General features: G+C 38.5%; 3 protein-coding genes across 3 annotated transcripts; 1 reads left to right on the top strand and 2 right to left on the bottom strand.

Moving 5' to 3' along the window:
• Positions 1–1,286: 1,286 nt before the first annotated feature.
• On the top strand, positions 1,287–4,018 carry LOC148904447 (uncharacterized). Its single transcript, XM_089024963.1, has 4 exons — positions 1,287–1,428; positions 2,046–2,277; positions 2,581–2,841; positions 3,015–4,018. The coding sequence occupies exons 2-4, from the start codon at positions 2,070–2,072 to the stop codon at positions 4,016–4,018; spliced, it is 1,473 nt and encodes a 490-aa protein (XP_088881089.1). The 5' UTR covers positions 1,287–1,428; positions 2,046–2,069.
• Positions 4,019–4,413: 395 nt separating this feature from the next.
• On the bottom strand, positions 4,414–7,265 carry LOC148904446 (uncharacterized). The gene is made up of 4 exons (XM_089025098.1): positions 6,901–7,265; positions 6,195–6,377; positions 5,986–6,112; positions 4,414–5,767 (listed from the first exon to the last, which is right to left on the bottom strand). Exons 1-4 carry the CDS (start codon positions 7,164–7,166, stop codon positions 4,553–4,555), a joined length of 1,791 nt encoding a protein of 596 aa, XP_088881224.1. The 5' UTR covers positions 7,167–7,265; the 3' UTR covers positions 4,414–4,552.
• Positions 7,266–12,627: 5,362 nt separating this feature from the next.
• LOC116296676 (retrovirus-related Pol polyprotein from transposon 297) lies at positions 12,628–18,551 on the bottom strand. The gene is given in 2 exon segments (XM_089025097.1): positions 12,628–15,079; positions 18,307–18,551. A coding segment is annotated over 1 exon segment (1,842 nt). The 5' UTR covers positions 14,801–15,079; positions 18,307–18,551; the 3' UTR covers positions 12,628–12,958.
• Positions 18,552–20,233: the final 1,682 nt, after the last annotated feature.

Here is a 20,233-nt window from a genome sequence, read left to right as displayed (position 1 = left end):
TCACTTGATTTTAACCATGTTTCAGTAATACATAATATTTTAATATCATTTTCAACAACAAAATCATTTAATATTGATGCTTTATTGCATATAGATCTTGCATTTAATAGACAAAATTTAGATGATTTACCAACCTGAGGGGTGAAAGGAATACGCGGAGGAATCGAGAGATTGAGAAAGTTTACTCCAGCTTGCCTCCGAGATGTGTTGACAGTAGCCGCCACTGAGGTGGAACAAGAGCTTTGGTTTTGCATATCTAATTCATTAGAAGGCAAAGTCGAAATCCTTGATTTTATAGGTCTTTGGTGTCCATCTGTTGATGATTCACGCCTGGCTCGTTTGCCCCTGTAACGACGAAGCAGTAAAAGCGATTTAAGAGTATTCCAAGTAGAAGAATCCAATGGAAATCCTTTTGCTCGATGACATAAGTTCGAACAATGGCGGGAAGTTTGAAATCCATTATTATCCACCGATTTCCACCAAAAACAGCGTGACAACATAAAATTCCTCGAATAAGAAGTCATAATACGATTAAATGTGCACTTAATATGTATATTTAGGCACTGCCTAAAAGCGGAGCTCCCGATACGGAAGTCACAGGGAGAACAATTTGAATGAAACTGAACTACATCGTTTTTTGTTTTTTTGTGTTTTTTTTTTTTTTGCGCCAGCATACTCTCCCACTTAGGAATTTTGTACACAACTTACCACCACCCCCCAGTGGGCTAGTTTTGTTCTTGGAAGATTCTTCGACAAAAAGTTTTCCAAGGCCTACAGTTTTAGGCTTTGAATCTCTTTTACTTAAAGAAAAACGAAAGCTAACTACAGATAATCCAATACAAAATCAAGTTTAGTGAAATTTACCTCGGATGTCTTTCATTGAAATCGAAAATCTGGAGATTTAGGACAAATCAAGACCAAAAAACAGACTTGAAAACTAGTTAAGGTGAGCAAAAAATGAGGTTTACTTAATAGGTCTTTTACAGTTTTCCAAAAATAGAGCTTACATTTATTTAAACAGTTGACAAGAACAACTGAGACAAAATAGAAAATAATGCAAAAGGTAATGAAAAATACAAAATGACTCATTTCTTTGGCAGTAAATTGGCGTTTGTAAATGTTTTTGAATCTTTTTTAGCTTTTTAGAGTCTAGTAGGTCTTTATACAATAACATCTTTCAACTCATTTTTACAATCATACTTGCTCGAAAAGCTTAATAAACAGTTGAATATTGGGTAAAAATTTATATTTCATTTAATGATTAAATAAATCATCCGTGTAGAAAGATATGGCAGGTTTCATTGTTGACGTATTTCCGGTGACGTGACCACCCTGAAAACGAAGCTGGCCGTCACGCGGCCGTCAGTTTAGCCATCATTTTGTAAACAAACTGTTGCCCTTTAAAAAGTGTATCTTGATATAATTAAGGTGGCTGCCTACTTTTGAACGTTCGAATTGAGCCCACGATGAGCACGCGCTCAAAAACCGCTGAAAAATCTACAAGATTTTATTGAAGAACCATACGCGTTTTGAGCTTCAACAGGGCAAAACCCTCAAATTTTGCACGGGACTCTATATTTTTTGATAGCTCATTCGAAAAAACTCCTAAAAATCTAAGTTATATCAACATTTTAGGAAAAGTTTAAATCAGGAACGCGTGAAAAAATAGATTTTTGTTCGACTTTATGAGATTTTTTAAGAGCACCGAAACTACAAAATATGACAAATCAATGTATCTCTCCGTCTTTTTGTCGAAAATATCCATGTATTATTGTAGAATGATTGACTAGCCTTCATTCATGCAATCATATAGTCTGCAAATAACTATTATCTTATTCATCTTAATTTTTTTCTAATCACTTGGCGCAATTTCTACTCCAAAAGCTCGTGCGTAGGCTTCCATTAAATGCTGATTATCTCGAAAACGAGCTCGGGACACCCTATTTTTCTTTCCAGATTTGGAATCAGCATTAAATTTCAATTCGGAAAATCGAAGTTTTAAAAAAAGCTTAAATCAATTTCCAAAAGTAGGCAGTCACCTTAAGCTAAATTTTTGAAGTTTTGTCACGATGGGTAAAACGTGTATTGTATTGGGTTGTACGAACAAAGATTCGGGGAAACATAGGAAAGAAAATGTGAAGTTTCATCGGATACCAAAAGAGGAGCCCAGGCGAAGCATGTGGATAAAAGCTATGAACAGACGAGAAGAAAACAACGGAAACTTATGGATTCCTTCTTCAGACAACGACAGAATTTGTAGTGAACATTTCGTTAAAGGTAAGCTGATCTTAAATCGTAATTTTCCCCGTGTATTTGTGATACAGAGTACGCAAAAATAGTATAGAAATGTGTATCTATGTCTATTTATTTCGTGTACAGTTTACGAAAACAAAGTCTTATGTTTTTGTTTTGTTTTGTTTTTTGTTTTTGTATGAGTGAACACGTTTCTCTCAGGAAATATTTAAAAAGGGATTAAAAATATCTACATTCAAAATATTTTTGTTTAAATATCGCTCAAAATCTCCTAAGTGCGTTCATTATCGATGTAAACAATTTGCAATAATTTTTTTTGTGTACTAGGAAAGAGTGATAATCCAGAGAGCCCAGACTATAAACCAACGATGAACATGGGATATTGTAAAGGTTCAGAAACTGCCAGCAGAAGATTTTCTAGAATTTCTAAGCGAAATTATAAAAAGTCACTTGAAGATTTCTTTGCTGAACGATCAAGATCGACAGAAGCCAGCAAACGACGGTATGATGATGATGTGACACGTACAGATACAGAAATGGCAGCAGGCGCTTTATTGGATTTGTCAGAAAATAAAGAGAACAACAAAGGTAGGAAAATGATATCTTAGCTTATATTGTTAAAATACATTTTTTTTCTATACAATTTCTTTGTAGAAAAAGTTGTAAAAAGGTTTATATATTTTAAAGTTGTTTATATTAAAATTCAGTAAAAATAATATATAGTATATTTTTATTTACATATATTATATTTATTTTTTCAGATCGATTTATACATAATATTTGCTTGAAAAGATTAGCAGAGTTGAATATGGAAAAGAGGGAAATTTTAAGGGAGTTGGCACGTCTTCAAGAACAGATACACTCCTTGACTATTAACAACACACCAAAAATGAGGGCCTCAACACTCGTGAATCTCTCCACCAATCCAAATGAATCTACTCTTTTCTATACTGGCCTACCATCTCATGATTGCTTTCTCTGGTTAAGTAGTTTCCTTGCAGATTCCTTCCCGTCATCAAATATTCTTGCTTCAGCTGATATTCTTCTTTTGGTTCTAATGAAACTTAGGCTAAATGCACCTCATAGGGATTTATCCTACCGCTTTGACATTTCTCCATCTCTGGTAAGTTCTCTATTAGACAGTGCTCTTCCTGTGTTTGCAAAGCAAATCTGTTTCTTCATTCACTGGCCAACAAGAGAGGAAGCAAGACGATATCAGCCGCAGTGTATCAAAGATACCTACCCTAGCTGCATTTCTATAGTTGACTGCACTGAAGTTTTTATAGAATGCCCAGCAAACTTCAATGCAAGATCTGCCACCTACAGTAACTATAAGCATGCTAATACAATAAAGTTCTTGGTTAGCATTGCACCATCTGGTGGTGTATCATTCATATCACGTGCATATGGGGGGAGGGCTTCAGATAAAGTCATCAGTTTAGAGTCAGGATATTTAGATTTTATTCAGCATGGAGACACTATCTTAGCTGATAGAGGTTTTTTGATTGTGGATGAAGTGTTGTCTAGAGGGGCAAAACCCGTCATTCCTGCATATCAGAAAGGAAAGGAGCAGCTTAGTGCAAGAGAGGTGGAGAAGAGTAGGAGAATTGCTCACATTAGGATACATGTCGAGAGAGCAATGGAAAGACTAAAGAACTTTCGAATTCTATCTGGAAAAATGAGCTTGAACATGGTTCCTCATGCTGACAGTATAATGACCATTTGTGCTGCAATTATGAATATGCATCCAAGGCTAGTGAACTGAATAAGAAAACTGTTAGCACAACAGTTATGCTGTATAGTGGATTTCTTATGATACAGTACAAACACTAGAGTACAAACACTAAAAGTGTGCAACACTTTGCATTATTTAGTAGTAAATAGTGCTAATTAAACAATAGAAAACAATAGGGTTAGCATTATTTAGCAGTATTTAGTGGTATTTATGTTGCACACTTATAGTGTTTGTACTCTATAAGTGTGCAACATAGTACTAAATGCTGCTTAACCATATAAATTCTAATAATGTCTTCTATGAGTTATTAGATATTGAAAGTATTGCAAACAGCTTTAACTGTTTTTACTCTTACACATACTGTATGTATAATATGTGTGAGCAATGCCAATGCTAAACCAAATAATACGTTTTCCATGTGTAATAAATAGAAGAAAGTTATTATGAGCTAGAGCCAAGAATATGTTGATACATGTGATAAGAAAAACATTTTTGTAAAGCAAAACACCTATTAAAGTATGTATCATTGCAGATTCATCTTCACAGCATCGTATGTCTATAATGTCATTCCTTTTTCTTCTTACAACTAGGACAGAACCATTTGCCAACAGGCTTCCTCTTAACATTTACACATTGATAGTGAAACCACCCAATCTTACATTCCTCGTTGTCACAAAATATCATCTTTCCATACTCTGGTTCCTCACACAGACACCATTTGGTCTCATCCTTCTTGTCATGTCTGTTTTCCAAATGTTTGTCCATTATGTTCCTTGTAAGAATCTCTGGAATAACATGTTCAAGTAAAAACAATGAACAGCGCTCAAGCAACAATTTACAAAAATCTATATCCTTAGGCAATCTAACAATTACCATAGAAACTTCATCTGGACTGGGAAATGTCATTACAACAAAATCACAATAATTACAATTAAATACAAGCATTTGAAATTGAATTTGTGTGTAGTATCTGTGATTTCTAGGAAGCTCAAGATTTTCATCTAAACAAAAATCTGAGTGATGTGCAGCTTCTTCAACAGTTAGAGCCCTATATTTGTAAGGGCACTTTATTTCAAGTGTGCCCTCTCCGCAACAGTCACAAGATAGTACGCCATCTGCTGTTGCCCACATGAATGAATTTGCGGTGCTGATTCTGAACCCAGATTTATTACATGTGAAGTTCTTGTGGTTGCTGGATTGCATTTCTTGTAAATATTCTTGAAATGCGATGCTTTCATTGTCTAGCCCCCATTTCACAGCATCCTTTCTGCTAAGATCATATGACTTGTAGCTCATTATTCTTGTAATGAGGTGGTCAGGGGGTGTTGTCTCTTTTCGGACCAATACATCATGAGCTTTAGTACCTGTGATCCTTCCCTTGCGGTGATCAAACCATAAGGGGCTCACATTCTGACATTTGGTGAATTCAAAAAGATTGTCAATTTGATGTTCAGTAACAGAATATGCTAGAAAGGTTTCTTGTACTATATTTGACAGTTGATGATCAGTAAGGGACTTGTTTTCTTCATTATAAAGGCTTGTTAGTGTGACAGGAAAATTATTCTCAGACAGTTTCTCAGATGTTGTACTTTGTTGACAAACACCAGGCAATGGAGGAATGAGGTTAAAAAAGGCGGCATAAGGGCAGATTTTGTGAAAAGAAGTAAGTGCAGAGCTATCTGGAAGTGGATCCCTGCTGGATGGTGTAAAAGATTCCACTTTTTTCTTTCTGTTACTGTTGACTAACCCTTGGATGTTATCGACAGTGGTTGGCTTAATCTGAAACAAAATACAACAAAAATTCTTACAACATGTACAGTGTCCTAGCTTAATCGTAAATCTTTACTTCTAAATATTTTAGGCAATCGATTGATGTTTTTACCAGGGTAAAATAAAGAAGCTTCCTTCCTTCCAAATTGAATGGATTAGATACTCCAATTTGCTTTTTTTTTGATTAGATTTGTACAAAACTGTGTGTGTGTAAATACCATGTATACCTCTTTTTTGAAAACTTTATTCCATTTGCAAGCTTCACTGGTCACAGATGTTTTATTGATTCCATATCTAACGCCCAGTTCTACCTTAAACAGCAGGGCTGCAATATGACTACAAGCTTCCCCTAACCTGGAAGAAATATAATTAAAATCATGTCATAAATTGCATAAAAGACATTTATAATATTATTCACTTACAAATTACTACTTACCCTGCAGCACATGTACAATGGGCACAAAATATGTCTGCACTGGTTTTGTGTAAACAGACCCACGGCTGATGAGCTTTTTCCTTCGTTCTCATGGAGGGAAGAACTCCGGCTTTTAAAAAACAGTAGGGTGCTTCTTTAACATCAAACGCTTTGACTTCCTCGACGTGGCCACTTTCGACATATCTACAAACCGAAATTTATCACGAAAAGTATAGGATTTTGAAAGTCAAAGCAATCTTTTAAATTCCAAACGTGACACAGTGTAATTCATTTAAAGAACCTAGTTCAGTTGACTTGTGCTGTAAAAAGTAACGCAGCTTCAAGACAACAATCTTGTGTTTACATATGCAAATAATATTATCACAATATAAGTGTCATAAACAGCCAATTAGCGACCGCCATATTGTTCAAGTCGCTTGACAAGTTCACGACAAAAATGACCGAAAAGCAATATTTTGAAAACTTTTTTAAAGTTGAGATAAATTTTAAATAAAGCTTTTAGGTTTGCCATAGAGGTTGATTAATTTACGACTCCATAAAATTCATTCAATGCTCGGTATAAAAAGCCATCTATAGACTAGAGGCGTACGTTGATGGGGTTGATATTTGTACAAAACAACTAGTCTTTTCTTTAAAAGCTTATGTACTGGTAAAACAGTCTTTTGCAGTAATACCAACAAAAAAGTATTTAGTATTATAAACTTACCTATATGCCTCTAAGCTCTTGTATGCTTTCATTGATTTTTTGTCAAAAATAGACGGTGTTTCTACTAGGTACGTGTAAATCTGTCCAAAGTCCAGGTCCGGCCAAAGAGTAGGGTCGGTCGACCAATTTTCATCTTTTATGATGTATGGGTCCGGTAAAATAGTTCCAGATACACCAAAACTTATTTTTTTCCGGTACCGTTCTTTTGCTTCTGATGGCATACCCATTACATATAAAGAAAACGAATTCTTAGTGTCCTTAGCCATAGCCAAGAGACGGCTTTCCCCAGCCGTCAAAAATTCCACCGCGCGTATGAGTCCGAATTTGACGGCCAGCTTCGAAATGCACGAGCGGATGTGACGTCAAAAAAAAGATTCCATGAAACCTGCCATAAAATTATTGAATGAAAGTCTTCTTTGTTTTGCCGACTGGACCCCGCGATAGGAGGCGAACAAAGCTTTTTCTTGAACGAAAAACATACGATAGCTGGTTAAAAACAACTGAATTGTTAAAGATTTACAAAGCTATGAAAGGACGAATATTTGTTGTAATATGCTCTTCATGTTATATTTCCTCCAGCATTAAAATAAAATAATCTTATCGATAGAAATATAAAAAGTTTTGAGAGAAAGTCTTTGATTTCTCGATTCGTCGAGAAAAATGCTTGTCAAAATATATATATTTACGATTATTTGCTAAAAACACACACCTGAATTCCTGAAGAACACTTCTTGATCCATCTTTGACTACATGAAAGTTTTTTTTAAAATTGTTTTTGGTCTATAACTTGTCCTAAAGCGATTTTTTCTGTGCATTTGAGAGCCGCATTTGTGAGTAGTTTTGCTTTGACATCAAGCGGGATTCCTGTGTTGTGTACAAGCCCGGACGGACAGACGGACGGACAGACGGAAGTGACGTCAGCCAAACCATGAAAAATCAACTCGATGGTTTACCATTTTTTCTTAAGTATGGGACTCCGCTCGCGCGGCCCGAAGTGAACTCCGCTATAAAATGTTAAACAAATATAAAAATCAGTAAAAATGTTAGAATCGTAGTCAAAAAATGGAAAACATCTAGAGAGCTAATCATAAGCAACCCAATTGAGCGCATCATTGCACATTTGAAAAAAACTTTATTTCTTGTATAGCGCAAACTCCATGCAATAATGTCATCAAATGTGCAATGAATTAAAGTAAAAAATATTAGAAATAATAGTGAAGTTATAAATGTATTACAAATAAGAATACGATAATTGCCAAATTTAATGTTTTTCCAAGGAGTAAAATTTGGCAATTATTGTATTAGATCATTATTATTACTAAATTATTGTATTACTGTAAAAAACCTAAAATACTACACAAATAAGTGCAAAATAGGGTTATTTTTGTGCTTGGACTACAACCTATGGTATTGGTCGATTTTGGACAGTTTAATTTTCATACCTAATTACCATGCAACATTTATGAAAGATGCAAAATAGGTCATTATCTTTAAGCGTTAAGGGACCGATCGTTTATTGTGTCGCAGGGGTCAGGGGGTCGGCGGTTTTCTGAAAAAAAGAAACCGCACAATTTGTACCCCCTATATATCTCAATTTAAAATATACCCCCCCCCCCTTCTCCCTCATTTAGAAAACTCAGTTCAGAGCCATTATTTTGAAATTCCAAAAAGTGTACCCCCTCTAAAATTACCACCCGTCCCCCCTCCCCCTCCTACGACGTAATAAACGGTCTGTCTATCAAGCTGCATCTTTTTTACACGGTATACCAGTTTTGCTTTCATTTTTCGGGCAAGAATATGATGTATTTTACGTTTATGCCAGGAGGGAAATGTATTGCGGACGTCCTCTTTTATCATTACTACTACGTCGTTATAAACACAGATTATTAGCTACAAATAGTTCCTTCGCATTTGCCCTGAACGTCCTTAGGAATTGTTTCCAATATATATATTTTTCGATGAAAGTGTGCTTACCTTCTCCGTCCTGCTGCTTGGCATCTCCTGTCTGTCCTGAGTAAAAAAGAGCTTGTTGATCTAAGATATGACTAAAGAATACGTATCACTTCCCACAAGAATAAAAGGAAAAACCGAACATGGCCGCTAATGAAACCAATATTACGAAACTTAGATGTTAAGCCTGTTTCACACTAGCGTCGTAATCGGAGTCAGAAGCAACATACGCAGTCTCAGTAGTGTACTGGTCATTAACAGTGCTTGTCGTTTTTCACACCGAAGTGATTAATCGTTATACGTATATAATGAGTCTGCGTATTTTGCTTCCTATTCCAATTACGATACTTTACTAGTGTGAACCAGGCTTAACATATATCAAAATTAAAATCTGCAGATATCTAAACTCATAAAGTTTATCCATAAATTATAGTTTAAACGTGATGAAATATTTCCCAGGCAGGACCGTTCGCGCGTGATTTGGAGAAAGAGTTAAAGCTCAAATTCATATGGACTCGCTATGGCAACTTATATTTAGTAAAGTAAAGATGGTGATGGTCCTGTTGCATACACCCGGGGGGGGGGGGGGGGGACTCCGGGAAAATAGTACCCGGGATGCTCGTCGGAAATTTTCAAAAAGACCCCTAAAAGATACCGGAAGTCTTTAATAAAGGGCGTGGCTGAATGATTTTTAACCCCTAAGATATACGACGAGCATCCCCGGTACTTTTTTCCTGGAATCTTGTTTCTTAATTTAGCCCTCATATTCTTCAGCCTACTAGAATTACTGATCACTCTGCAACTCTCATAGATAACATCTTCTTTAATTCATTATCTCGCCAATTGATTTAGCCCGTGAAAACTACATCTAGTTTTACTCTGTATTTAGTTTCAAAAGGAACATTTTGAAGGTAATCGACTTATGCGATTTTGTGAAAACGTATAGTGCAGAAGACGGGGCAAACAGTTGATGCGCACTTTTCATCGCAGTTTTCTAGTCAATCTTACTAGATCTTCCATTATTCTAAAATTCGCTGATCATTTCTCTCAAAACTACGTCAGGATACAAATTAGAACTTAAACTAATATTACATAAAATTGCAAGACTATTGAACTCATTTAAAGCGATCTAAAGCGAATGAGAAATACAGCGGAAAAAATTGATCGTTTCCCAACGATTTGATGCTCTGGGAATTCTGTTGTTTGCTAATGACCATAACACCAAATAATTTCGCACCATGCACGATCTGATCTCGCTTGGCCGCTTTCCGATTTACTCCCGAAGCATGGTAATACACAGTTTTTTTTATTCAAACGTGGGACGTTTGTCACAGCTGTATCCGAAATGTTTGATAATTTTTTCCAAACAATATCAAATGTAGTTGCCCAACACCTTCCACTGAAAAGCCTTAGTAAAAGGGAAATTAATCAGCAACAGAGCAACAGCAACAGCAACAACAACAGTTCATAACTAGCTGAAGTCAATTTTACTAAAAATAGCTCAGACGTAAAACACATCGGACGTTTTATATATAGGAAGATGGACACTTCTAGTTATGAACTTCTGCTGTAGCCCATGGATTTGATCGATTTTGGACCATTTTCACACCTTTTTAAAAATTATGCATTTTTTTATGAAGAATGCAAAATAGGTCATTTTGGGCCGTTTCAGACCAAAAAGCATGGACTATAGCCCATGGTTTTGATCGATTTTGCCCCATTTTCACCCCTTTTTAACTTGTGGATACGCGAAGCGTAGAAACGAGTTATTGTCAGGGGTCTGAATATGCTAATGTGTCACTCGCTTGCTCACTTACCAAGATGTTAGGAGATCGATAATTAAACGTATAACGATCGTCTTACGTCATCTGATTACGAACGTTACACGACACTGACAAGTACAAAGCTATTATTCAGTATAGACTACTTTCGCTATTTATATGAGGAAATGAACTGTTGATGTTTCATGTGGGATACTTCTAGCACTGTGGACCCACTCTGCACATGCGCACACTCGCACTTAGTTTCATCTTCGGATCATTTATATCAAAAGAACCAAGGAAAGATGCAACTTGAAGTAAAATAATACGATTAACGCCTAAAACTAAAGTTTCAATGAGTCAAACCTTTTTTTGCTGATGCGATAAAGTAAACAGAAACGCTTATGTACAATCGTCAACATATTTAGATCCCCTCAGAAGACTCGTAGGTAGAGCCGGATGCATCGAAAAAAGAACTTTTCATTAGATTTCCAAACGAGAGTCATGGAGTCTTGAAGAAAGTTCGGCTAGTTTTGTCATCCAAATAAGCCGTTCTGAATTAAAAGTAGATCGATCGTCGGACATCACAAACAGCCGAAGCAATGTTCTTGTATCTAACTGCGAAGGTACAAATCTACTGAATCTACTCAATAGATGTCGCTCGAGACTAACGAGAATTCGCTCCAATAAAAAATTAGTAATTTACATTCTGCCCTAATCTTCGAGATTTAACACACAACACACAATATGCATTGAGAATGTTGGTATATTAGTCGAGTAAGCGACAGTAATATATATATACACACAGTAATATATAGTATAACACTTGAATTACATTTCGTTTTTGAACTACTGCTCATTACAATGCTCTATGAAAACGAAACAGGTGCCAGGGAGGCCAGAAAAAACCCCCACATGGGAGGAAATCTGGACTGGGGCCAAGGCACGTTGTCATCTTCCCCAGCGAAAGATTCTATTAAATTCCTAAACCGTTGGTTACTTGAAGTAAATCAGATGATGAATACTTAATATATCTATGCTTCGAAGCCGAACTTTTCCATCCAGCGTGCCTGTCTAGTAGACTATCGTTAAGGGACCTACAACCAGGATTAGATGCAGCTCCAGATTTAATACTGTGGAGGCCATACGCTTTAATGTCCGAGACAAAAGGTTTCAGAAATTTCTTAAAGTCATCTTTTATAGTAGTATATGAGACGCCTTTTTTGTCATGGAACCTCTGTTTAGAATTGGATTGAGCTATTCTTCGAATTACAGGCAAACTAGCGTCATTCTTTGGTAAAAGAGCTAACAGTTTTTCGGCGATAGCTACGGGACAGGTTACCTTGCCCGATCTATTAAGGTACAAGGAATGCCCCTCTCTAAACTGATCATTTTTTCTCTTAGGGACTATGATTTGCATATGCTCAGGAGAAATAGTGATATCAGAAATACTCATGTTTAGCAATTCGTCTGCGCGAAGAAAACCAGCGTAACCAACTAATAATATAAATAGAAAACGGATAACTGCAAAATCGCTATTGGAATTATAATGAGCAGCAATGTCTTGCAATAGTTCCAAAGACACAGGCTCTTTCGGCATGACAGGTCTAGCCAAACAGCGCTTAGCTCCTTCCAATGTATTCCGTACGAATGGATGATCCGTAGGGGGCGTATGAAACCCACCAATCTTGTGAGCCCAAGCAATACTGTACACCACGCCTTGTAAACTAGAGACGCTAAGCCCTCTATCTTGGGCATTACTCGTCAACTCCGTCAAGAACAGCGCCACATGCAATGGTTCAGCAGGAATGACTGGAACATCATCTTTGGAGAGAGCCCACTTACGCCATCGAGCCCAGCCTGACTGGTACTTGCGGACTGTTGTTGTAGCTTTAGAACCAAACTGTAAATCAGTCAAATCGGGGACCAAGCACTGAAGAGAAGGGTCCTTTACTGTGTTGAGCGCAGAACGCCAAGGACTCGAGGAAAAGGCGTCTAAAAACAACTGACGACAAGTGAGTCATTAGTCAAACTGTTACACACTACGCACTGGGAATCGTAGCAGGCGCGCATTAGCGCACCGCTTTCAAACAGCGGAAACCCTCACCAAAAGGTGTTTGCGCACCGCTTTCATGCGCGGCCAATCTCACCACAAATGGGGGAACAATCGCTCAATGGCGAATCATGATCATTATTCATATCACCAAATGGTGTTGAGCATACTTAGCGGCTCACTTTCAAATGGAACAAAAAATGACGCTAATTCAGCACTGAAAAACACCAAAAAAAATCTCAAATGGACTCACCAAAAGGTACACTTGCGCACTGCGGATTGGATACCGCTGGAATTACAATGCAAAATCTAAACGGAGAGCTAGCATATCAAACGCTGGACAACCCAAAAACACGGATTTCTTAGTTTTGTAAATGGCTCTCTGGCCAGGACCCTCAATCAAAAGGTTGGCTAACCTAAGTAGCCTGAAGACCTCTTTAACATACGGCTTAAACTGAAAAGCGGATAAATGTAAATAGGGCCAAAACATACTAGAAGGCCACTCCGGGATTATTAAAGTCCCGCACCCATGACAATTTTGCAGTTTCCGGACAACTGGGACAATCAGGTGGACAGGTGGACACAACCAGTTAATACCCTTGCTCCAATCTTGCGCGAAAGCATCTACGCCCAAACTACCGGGGGATGCAAATCTGGAATTATAGGCAGATATCTGAGCATTGTAATAGGATGCGAATCTGTCGCAGGAATGAGGACCCCACATAGCATCTAGAGTTCTGAAGACGGAATGATTGACAGACCAGTCATCTCTATCGATGAAGCGACTTAACATATCTGCTTGCTGATTACGTTCGCGAGGAATCCACTCGGCTTCCAAACAAATATCGCTCTCAAAACACAAACTAAAGATAGACAAGGCGATCTGCTGTAACTCGAGTTTAGAGCTGCCAATAGAAACAATTCTTGCTGCGGCTTGATTGTCTGTAAAAATTTTAACCTTCTTATGTTTGAGCTGTTCTACGTAGGAAAAACAAATATAATAAATGGCCTTGAGTTCACGGTACGTGGAGCTACGGCCGATTTCTTCGTCGGTCCACATACCACTAACTGATGCACCGTCAAGGGTCGCGGCATAACCCCCAAACGCCAATTCACTAGCATCGCTAAAAAGAACAGTACACGATGCGGGAGGGGATGAAATACGGTAACCATTAAAACAGTCTATATTAGTGTACCAGAACTTAAGCTCCTCGAGTAGAGCTGGGGTGAAATAAACGATAGAGTCCCACGAAGATCTCGCTTCGATAGTTAAATACATCTGACGGGTTAAGAGTCGCGCAACTGGACCAACAGCCAAAGCACTAGATATAACTGAGCCTGCAATCTTAGCCAGAAACCTGTAGGTGCAATTTCCGTCCGAGATAGCTGAATCGAGCAAACCTTTCAACTTGGATACTTTCTTTTCAGGCAGAAAAAATTTCATCGCTATTGTATTGATCACAAATCCTAGCCATTCCCCGACTTGCATGGGAGACCAGTGAGACTTCTCTTCGTTACACAACAAACCAGATGCACTGAGCTCCTTGCGCTGGATAATACTAGTCGCAGTAGCCGAGACTTTATTAGGTTGACCGCCAAAACCGTCATCTAAGTACAGAAAACTAAGATGGCCCAAGGAGCGCCACCTCTTAACCAAAGGGCGCAATAACTTTGTAAAACAGAAACAAGCGCTACTTAAGCCAAATGGCAAAACCGAAAATGTAAAATATCGGCGCACACCGCCTTCAAACACCCATGAAAATCCTAGATACTGCTGATGATCTTCGCAGATTTCTACATGATGGTATCCGGATTTTCAATCCCAAGTGAAAAACCAGTAGCCTTCTCCAACGACATGAGAAAGAGAGCGCAAATCCTCATATTTAAATTTGGGCTTAACCAAAAATGGATTGACATGCCTGAGGTCTATTACTAAACGAAGCTTTTTACCTTCAGCAACGGTCAATGGATTAACACAAAATGGTGGAGACTCGTGCTCAAAAATACACTCATTTTGTAACAACTCAGAAATCGCCTCAGCAACAAAATCCTTGTGTGTCAGGGCTGATAAATTATTGCGCAAAAAACAACGCGAAGGATATGCAGCAAAAGGCAATCTGTATCCCTGCTTTATCATGCTTAAAACAAAATCAGAAGCATTCAAGACATTGGACCAAAATTCCACGGCGCCTCTAATGCGGCTTTTAACCTTACTACTCCCACTACCAGCGGTAAATTCGCCGGATTGTAAATTACTCAAATCAATGATTGGGCCATACTCAACTTCATCATCAATTCCAAGGTCATCAGCACCGGCTAGTCATTTGGAGCTTCCGGCTTTGGATGTTAAAGCAGAAGAGGAAGACGAAGTGGAAGTCTTTGTACAAAATGCACTCAGGTGACCAAATTCTCCGCACTAAAAAATAAAGCGGAAAAAACAAAATTAAAACGGCTTAGAATTGAACTTAAAATAAATTTAGTGAAGTGAGTCGTCGCTTACGTTTCGACCCGAAGGACGAACACTAAAACAACCACGCTATTTATACAATCAGCGTAATATACACTATTGTACTCACGCTATTGTACTACATCATTGTACTTACGCTAATACACACACTTGATAAATTCCTTACGAAACGTGCAGAAAATAAATAACAGCTAAACTGCGTACCGCAGTTATTTAATTAGACTTGAATGAAGTCAAAAGAAGTGTTTATTCTTATTACTATTGACACGTGATAACACAGGTATCCCAATACTTTACAACTCCTTTCCCCTTAGCTACATAACAATGGTTTCCTAGCGAAAACAATACATGAAAAACGTCCAGAACAGTCAAAGTCCTTGAACCTTGCTGGGGTCCTAATAACCCGACCAGAGCGAGTAGTCTTTAAACCTTCAGCTGCTTGTCTCTGCTGCGGCCTAGGAGCATCAAGGGTTGACTGGTTTGACTGACATCCATGGTAGGATCAGCGGTCGATGGCGCTCTGGACTTTGTATAACACCGGCCCCACCTGCTCCAGAACAGTACCATGAACCCACTTGGGACCATCTCGATAGTTCCGAATCCAGACTCGGTCACCCTCGCGGAAAACCGAGAAAGGCCTAGTTTCATCTTGTAGGTTCTTTCCGTCTACAGTGCTCTTGAAACTTGGTTTAAGGAGATCTAACCTGGTCCTTGGATTCCTCTGGAACAGCAACTGCGCTGGACTTATACCGGTAGTGGCATGCGGCGCAGCCTCTGCAACACCTTGTCCAGCACATCCAGGTGTTCTCTTTCAGACTTACCGGTCACTACGATATCATCTAGGTAACACTGTACTCCTGGGAGTCACTGTAATACCTGATCCATCGCTCTCTGCCAGATGGCAGGTGCCGAGGCCACACCGTACGGTAAGCGTTGGTATTGGAACAGCCCTCGGTGAGTATTGACGGTAAGTTAATGCTTGGACTGTTCATCAACCTCCCTTTGGAGGTAGGCCTGGCGCAAATCAAGAGTGCTGAACTGTTTACCCCCACTAAGACTGGCGTAGATGTCTTCTATGCGTGGAAGGGGGTATTCGTCGATTTCTAGTTGCGGGTTAATTGTTACTCTAAAATCCCCGCATACCCTCACACTGCCGTCTTTCAATTCAAGCGAATGCACTTTAGCCAGTTCAGGCCAAACAAGGTGGGTCCTCCCTTTTCAACAACATACAAAGGGAGAACATGTATCTGTTCCTGATACTGTACTTACATGGGAGACCCCAACGGGTTTTACTACCTCCCCTGTATAAGTGCGTAACTGGAGGGTGGTACTCTTGGTGGACACGCCCTTTAGGTACCTGTGGAAGGTTTCTTTACTTATCACCGACACGGCTGACCCGGTATCAAGCTCCATTGATAACTCTAGACTTTCCACAAGTACCGTGACAATAATGGGTGATCTATCCCCTTTTGAAGACACGTGTTTCATGTCTCCAAATCACTATCCGTCTCTTCTCCCTTCCCATCATCCTGCATGATGTTCACAGGGGTGTTGCCTTTCTCTTCACCCCTCCTTTTCCTACTGACCTTTTTGATGTGCCCCACCTTCTTACAGTAGTGACACTTTTCGTTACGGAAAGGGTAACGTTTTGGGGCAGGCTACCCATCACAGCGATAGCAGCTCGCTTCGCTGGGCGCGGATGCCGGGTTGGGTTGTTTGCTTGCGTTGGCTTTGGGCTGGGTAAAAGAGGATGTTTCACTAACATGCTTTGCGCGCCGTACTCATTATGCATCTGTCTTTAGCGTTTGTTTGAAAAACTTCCTCTCGACGGCGATTTTCCTCGATTATTTCGCCAAACAAAAACAGCAGCTGTTTGCTTATTAGATATTTTCTGCATCCATACTGACAAAAAGTAGAAAGTCTGGACATTTATCTGGGACCTAGTTCAGTATTTTTTGTAATTCTTGCCATAGGAAAAATCAAAATATGCCGTATCAATGAATGGATAGAAAAAGATAAAAATTGTTTTGACAAGCGAAGTGTTTGTAGGCTTTGAATTATGTGGGAATAAGTCAAATTTAGACGAAGAAAATTTAAAAAAGGACACACCTACACAAAGTATAGTCTTCATACTATGCTATATCCCTTAAGTCTCCTTAAGTCTCCACGTTTGAGTGAGATACGGCCATTACAATTTCCACTAAAATTCGCCATGTATTTCGAGATCGCTTCTCTTGTCTTACGTCCTTGATTTGACGTGACCGGCTAGGAGACGCCAAAAATTGTATTTTTGAGTATCTTATACAATTCTGATAATTTTGATTTCAAGATTCAAACATATACTTCGTATAATAACAACAACAATGTACTTTTTTATTTACCTAAGTCAATCGAAGGTAGTTTTATTAAAGAGGAAAAAGAGTAAGCCTACTTTTATTTCCAGTACGTGTCACAAGCCCAACAAAGAATTCAAGAATTTCCTTAATCTAACAAACTATAAACGAATAAATAGTCAAACCACTAGCAACTTATTTCAACTCAAGAAAGCCAAACCTATAGTATTCCATAGTGCAGATAGTATAATTTTCTTTAAAAACTCAAATTTAGAAAAAGCTTAAAAGTTCAAATGCAAAGGCAAGACATTCGAAGAAAATACTCGATCGAAGAAAGTAGATTATATATTTTTCTCAAGGGTAGATAAACAACAACAAACTTAATACATGGCTTTTGTATATTACCTCGAACGACAGCTGCTAGATGAAACTTTATTCACTAGCGATTTTCTTCCGGAAAATCGAGATTGTCATTATTCAAAACGATACAAGTCTTCTTTCTTTTTTGAATACCAATGAAAATGCCTGGGAAGATGGCTGATAACTGTCACAAATTTAAAACACGTAATACCAGCAAATTCAGTCTAATTGATCCTTTTTGTGGACAATACAGTAGAAACAGAGAAGATCTGAAGTAGAAAAAGGCTCACGATTTCCCTCTATAATCTCCGTAGTCGAGTCCATAGTCGATGTTTCTGCATTGCAATCAAAGCGAAAATGAGTAGATCACGTGACTTTTCAGAGTGATAATATAGTTGGTCGAGGCGCGCAAAGCATGTTAGGTAAACATCCTCCTTTGAGCTAGGTTTTCCTTCCAGGTTTCTTTGCATGTAATTTATTTACTTGCTCTCTGGGGTCAACAGACCCGTTTGCATCGCCCCTCAATGCACTGACGTCTTTATTCGCTTGTTCGATCGCCAAGCATTTTCGCACTGCAACATCAAACGTGAGGTCTGAGAGCTTGACCTTGAGCAGCTCGCTTATCATCTTGGCGTCGCGAATTCCCGAGACCAATCTATCGCGAAGACGTTCGGCTCGCATCGCTTCATTAAACCTGCACTCGGTAGCTAAATGCTTCAGAACTGCGACATATTCATTGACTGACTCACCCAGTTTCCTCGCTCGATTGTCGAATTCATACCTGGCTACCAAGGCAGACTCTTGTGGTTTTAGCTGACCCGCAAGCCGCTCGATGATAACATCGTACGTAACTGAATCGCTTCTTAGTGTTTCTGGAGCCACTAAATCATTTATAAGCTGGTATGTTTCCGTCGGAATATTTGTTAGGAGGATAGCTTTCTTCCTATTTGCGTCCTTAGAAGTAAAAGTCTAGCTGTTCAGCATACGACTCCCAGTCGCTTCCAACAACATACTTCTGGACTTTCCCAACGGCTTGTATTGGACTCGCTTCATCCGGCATTTTCTCCTTTTTTTCCTTACACACAGCTTATATCCTGGAAGCTTTAAGCCAATTTTCCACTCGAGGGACTCTCTAGGATTGTTTTCCTGAGTTTAAGCGTTGAAAAGATCCCGTCCTCGTCGCCAATTTGTTGAGTTTTAGCGCGGACTTTTACGACAAGATGGCGGAACCATATTCTTATTACTATTGACAGGTGATAACACAGGAATCCCAATACTCTACAATAAGTAGTAACGCATAACGCAACGTTTTTCCAATTCATCACAGATCAACAAAATAACAAAGAAGTAAACAAAGTAGGTGTTAAAAGGAAAATATAAGGACGACTAATCATCTTACCAGCTAAATTGAGCATTTAAAATATGAAATCGAACGAAATACTTTGAAACCTTGAAATGTCAACAAGTATAAGGACACAGGGAGCCCAATCTCTGAAAAGTTCAACTAGCATCCACGAGTTCGCCAAAAGGGCGGTTTGATTAAGAATTATGCATTATTTATAAAGGACGAAATATAGGTCGACTTATTCCATTTCTGACCAAAAAGCATGGACTATAGCCCATGGTTTTGATCGAGTTTGGACCATTTTCACACCTTTTCCAAAATTATGCATTATTTATGAAGGGTGCAAAATAGGTCATTTTGGGCCGTTTCTGACCACAAAGCATGGTCTATTTCGAAGCCAAAAATGAAGCTAAAATAACCACGATCGTCTTTTTTCTTTCCTTGGTTATTTCGATGCCCAAAAATGAAGGTAAAATAACCAAGGTACGTATCTTTCCTGACGTTGGTTGTTTGAAAGCGAAAACGGAAGTTTTATATAACCAATGCTGGTATTTTTTTAATTTTATGTTACGTTGTTTCTTGGGTCTTAAAAATGAAAACTATATTATCATCATCATCAACCTTATCACCATAATCACCACCATCTATACCATCATCATGATCACCATCATCACAGCCAACAACATCATCATCTTTATCATCATTATCAATACCATTATCATCATCACCACAACCATCATCATCACCAACTGCATCATCATTATCATTACATCTGTTGGCATCATTATCATCATCGCCACCATCACCACCACCACCGTCCTCATCATAAACATCATCATTATCATCATCCTTATCATTATTAGCATCATACTCTTCATCATCATCATCTACTCATCTATCAGTCACTATCATCACCACCACCACCATCTCCATCATCATTATCACCACCACCATCATCACCATCATCATCATCATCATCGCCATCACCACCACCTTCATCATCATTATCATCATCGTCATCACGACCATCATTATCATCATAATTATCTCACCACCATTGTTTTC

The sequence above is a fragment of the Actinia tenebrosa genome, unplaced genomic scaffold (genome assembly GCF_029948245.1).
Source record: "Actinia tenebrosa isolate PJP-AT-01 unplaced genomic scaffold, QUT_ActTen_1.0 PGA_scaffold9__36_contigs__length_13948895, whole genome shotgun sequence".
NCBI classification, from domain to species: Eukaryota; Metazoa; Cnidaria; class Anthozoa; order Actiniaria; family Actiniidae; genus Actinia; species Actinia tenebrosa.
The sequence above is the reverse complement of the archived record's forward strand: the minus strand, read 5'-3'. Positions and strand labels throughout refer to the sequence as shown.

Bases quoted from the DNA above. Each gene is read 5' to 3' on its own strand.
- LOC148904447 (XM_089024963.1), top strand. From the start codon at position 2,070: ATGGGTAAAACGTGTATTGTATTGGGTTGTACGAACAAAGATTCGGGG. The intron at 2,278-2,580 runs GTAAGCTGATCT...TTTGTGTACTAG, and splicing joins TAGTGAACATTTCGTTAAAG to GAAAGAGTGATAATCCAGAG. The intron at 2,842-3,014 runs GTAGGAAAATGA...TTATTTTTTCAG, and splicing joins AAATAAAGAGAACAACAAAG to ATCGATTTATACATAATATT.
- LOC148904446 (XM_089025098.1), bottom strand. From the start codon at position 7,166: ATGGCTAAGGACACTAAGAATTCGTTTTCTTTATATGTAATGGGTATG. The intron at 6,113-6,194 runs GTAAGTAGTAAT...TATTTCTTCCAG, and splicing joins CATTGTACATGTGCTGCAGG to GTTAGGGGAAGCTTGTAGTC. The intron at 5,768-5,985 runs GTATACATGGTA...ATTTTGTTTCAG, and splicing joins ATAAAGTTTTCAAAAAAGAG to ATTAAGCCAACCACTGTCGA.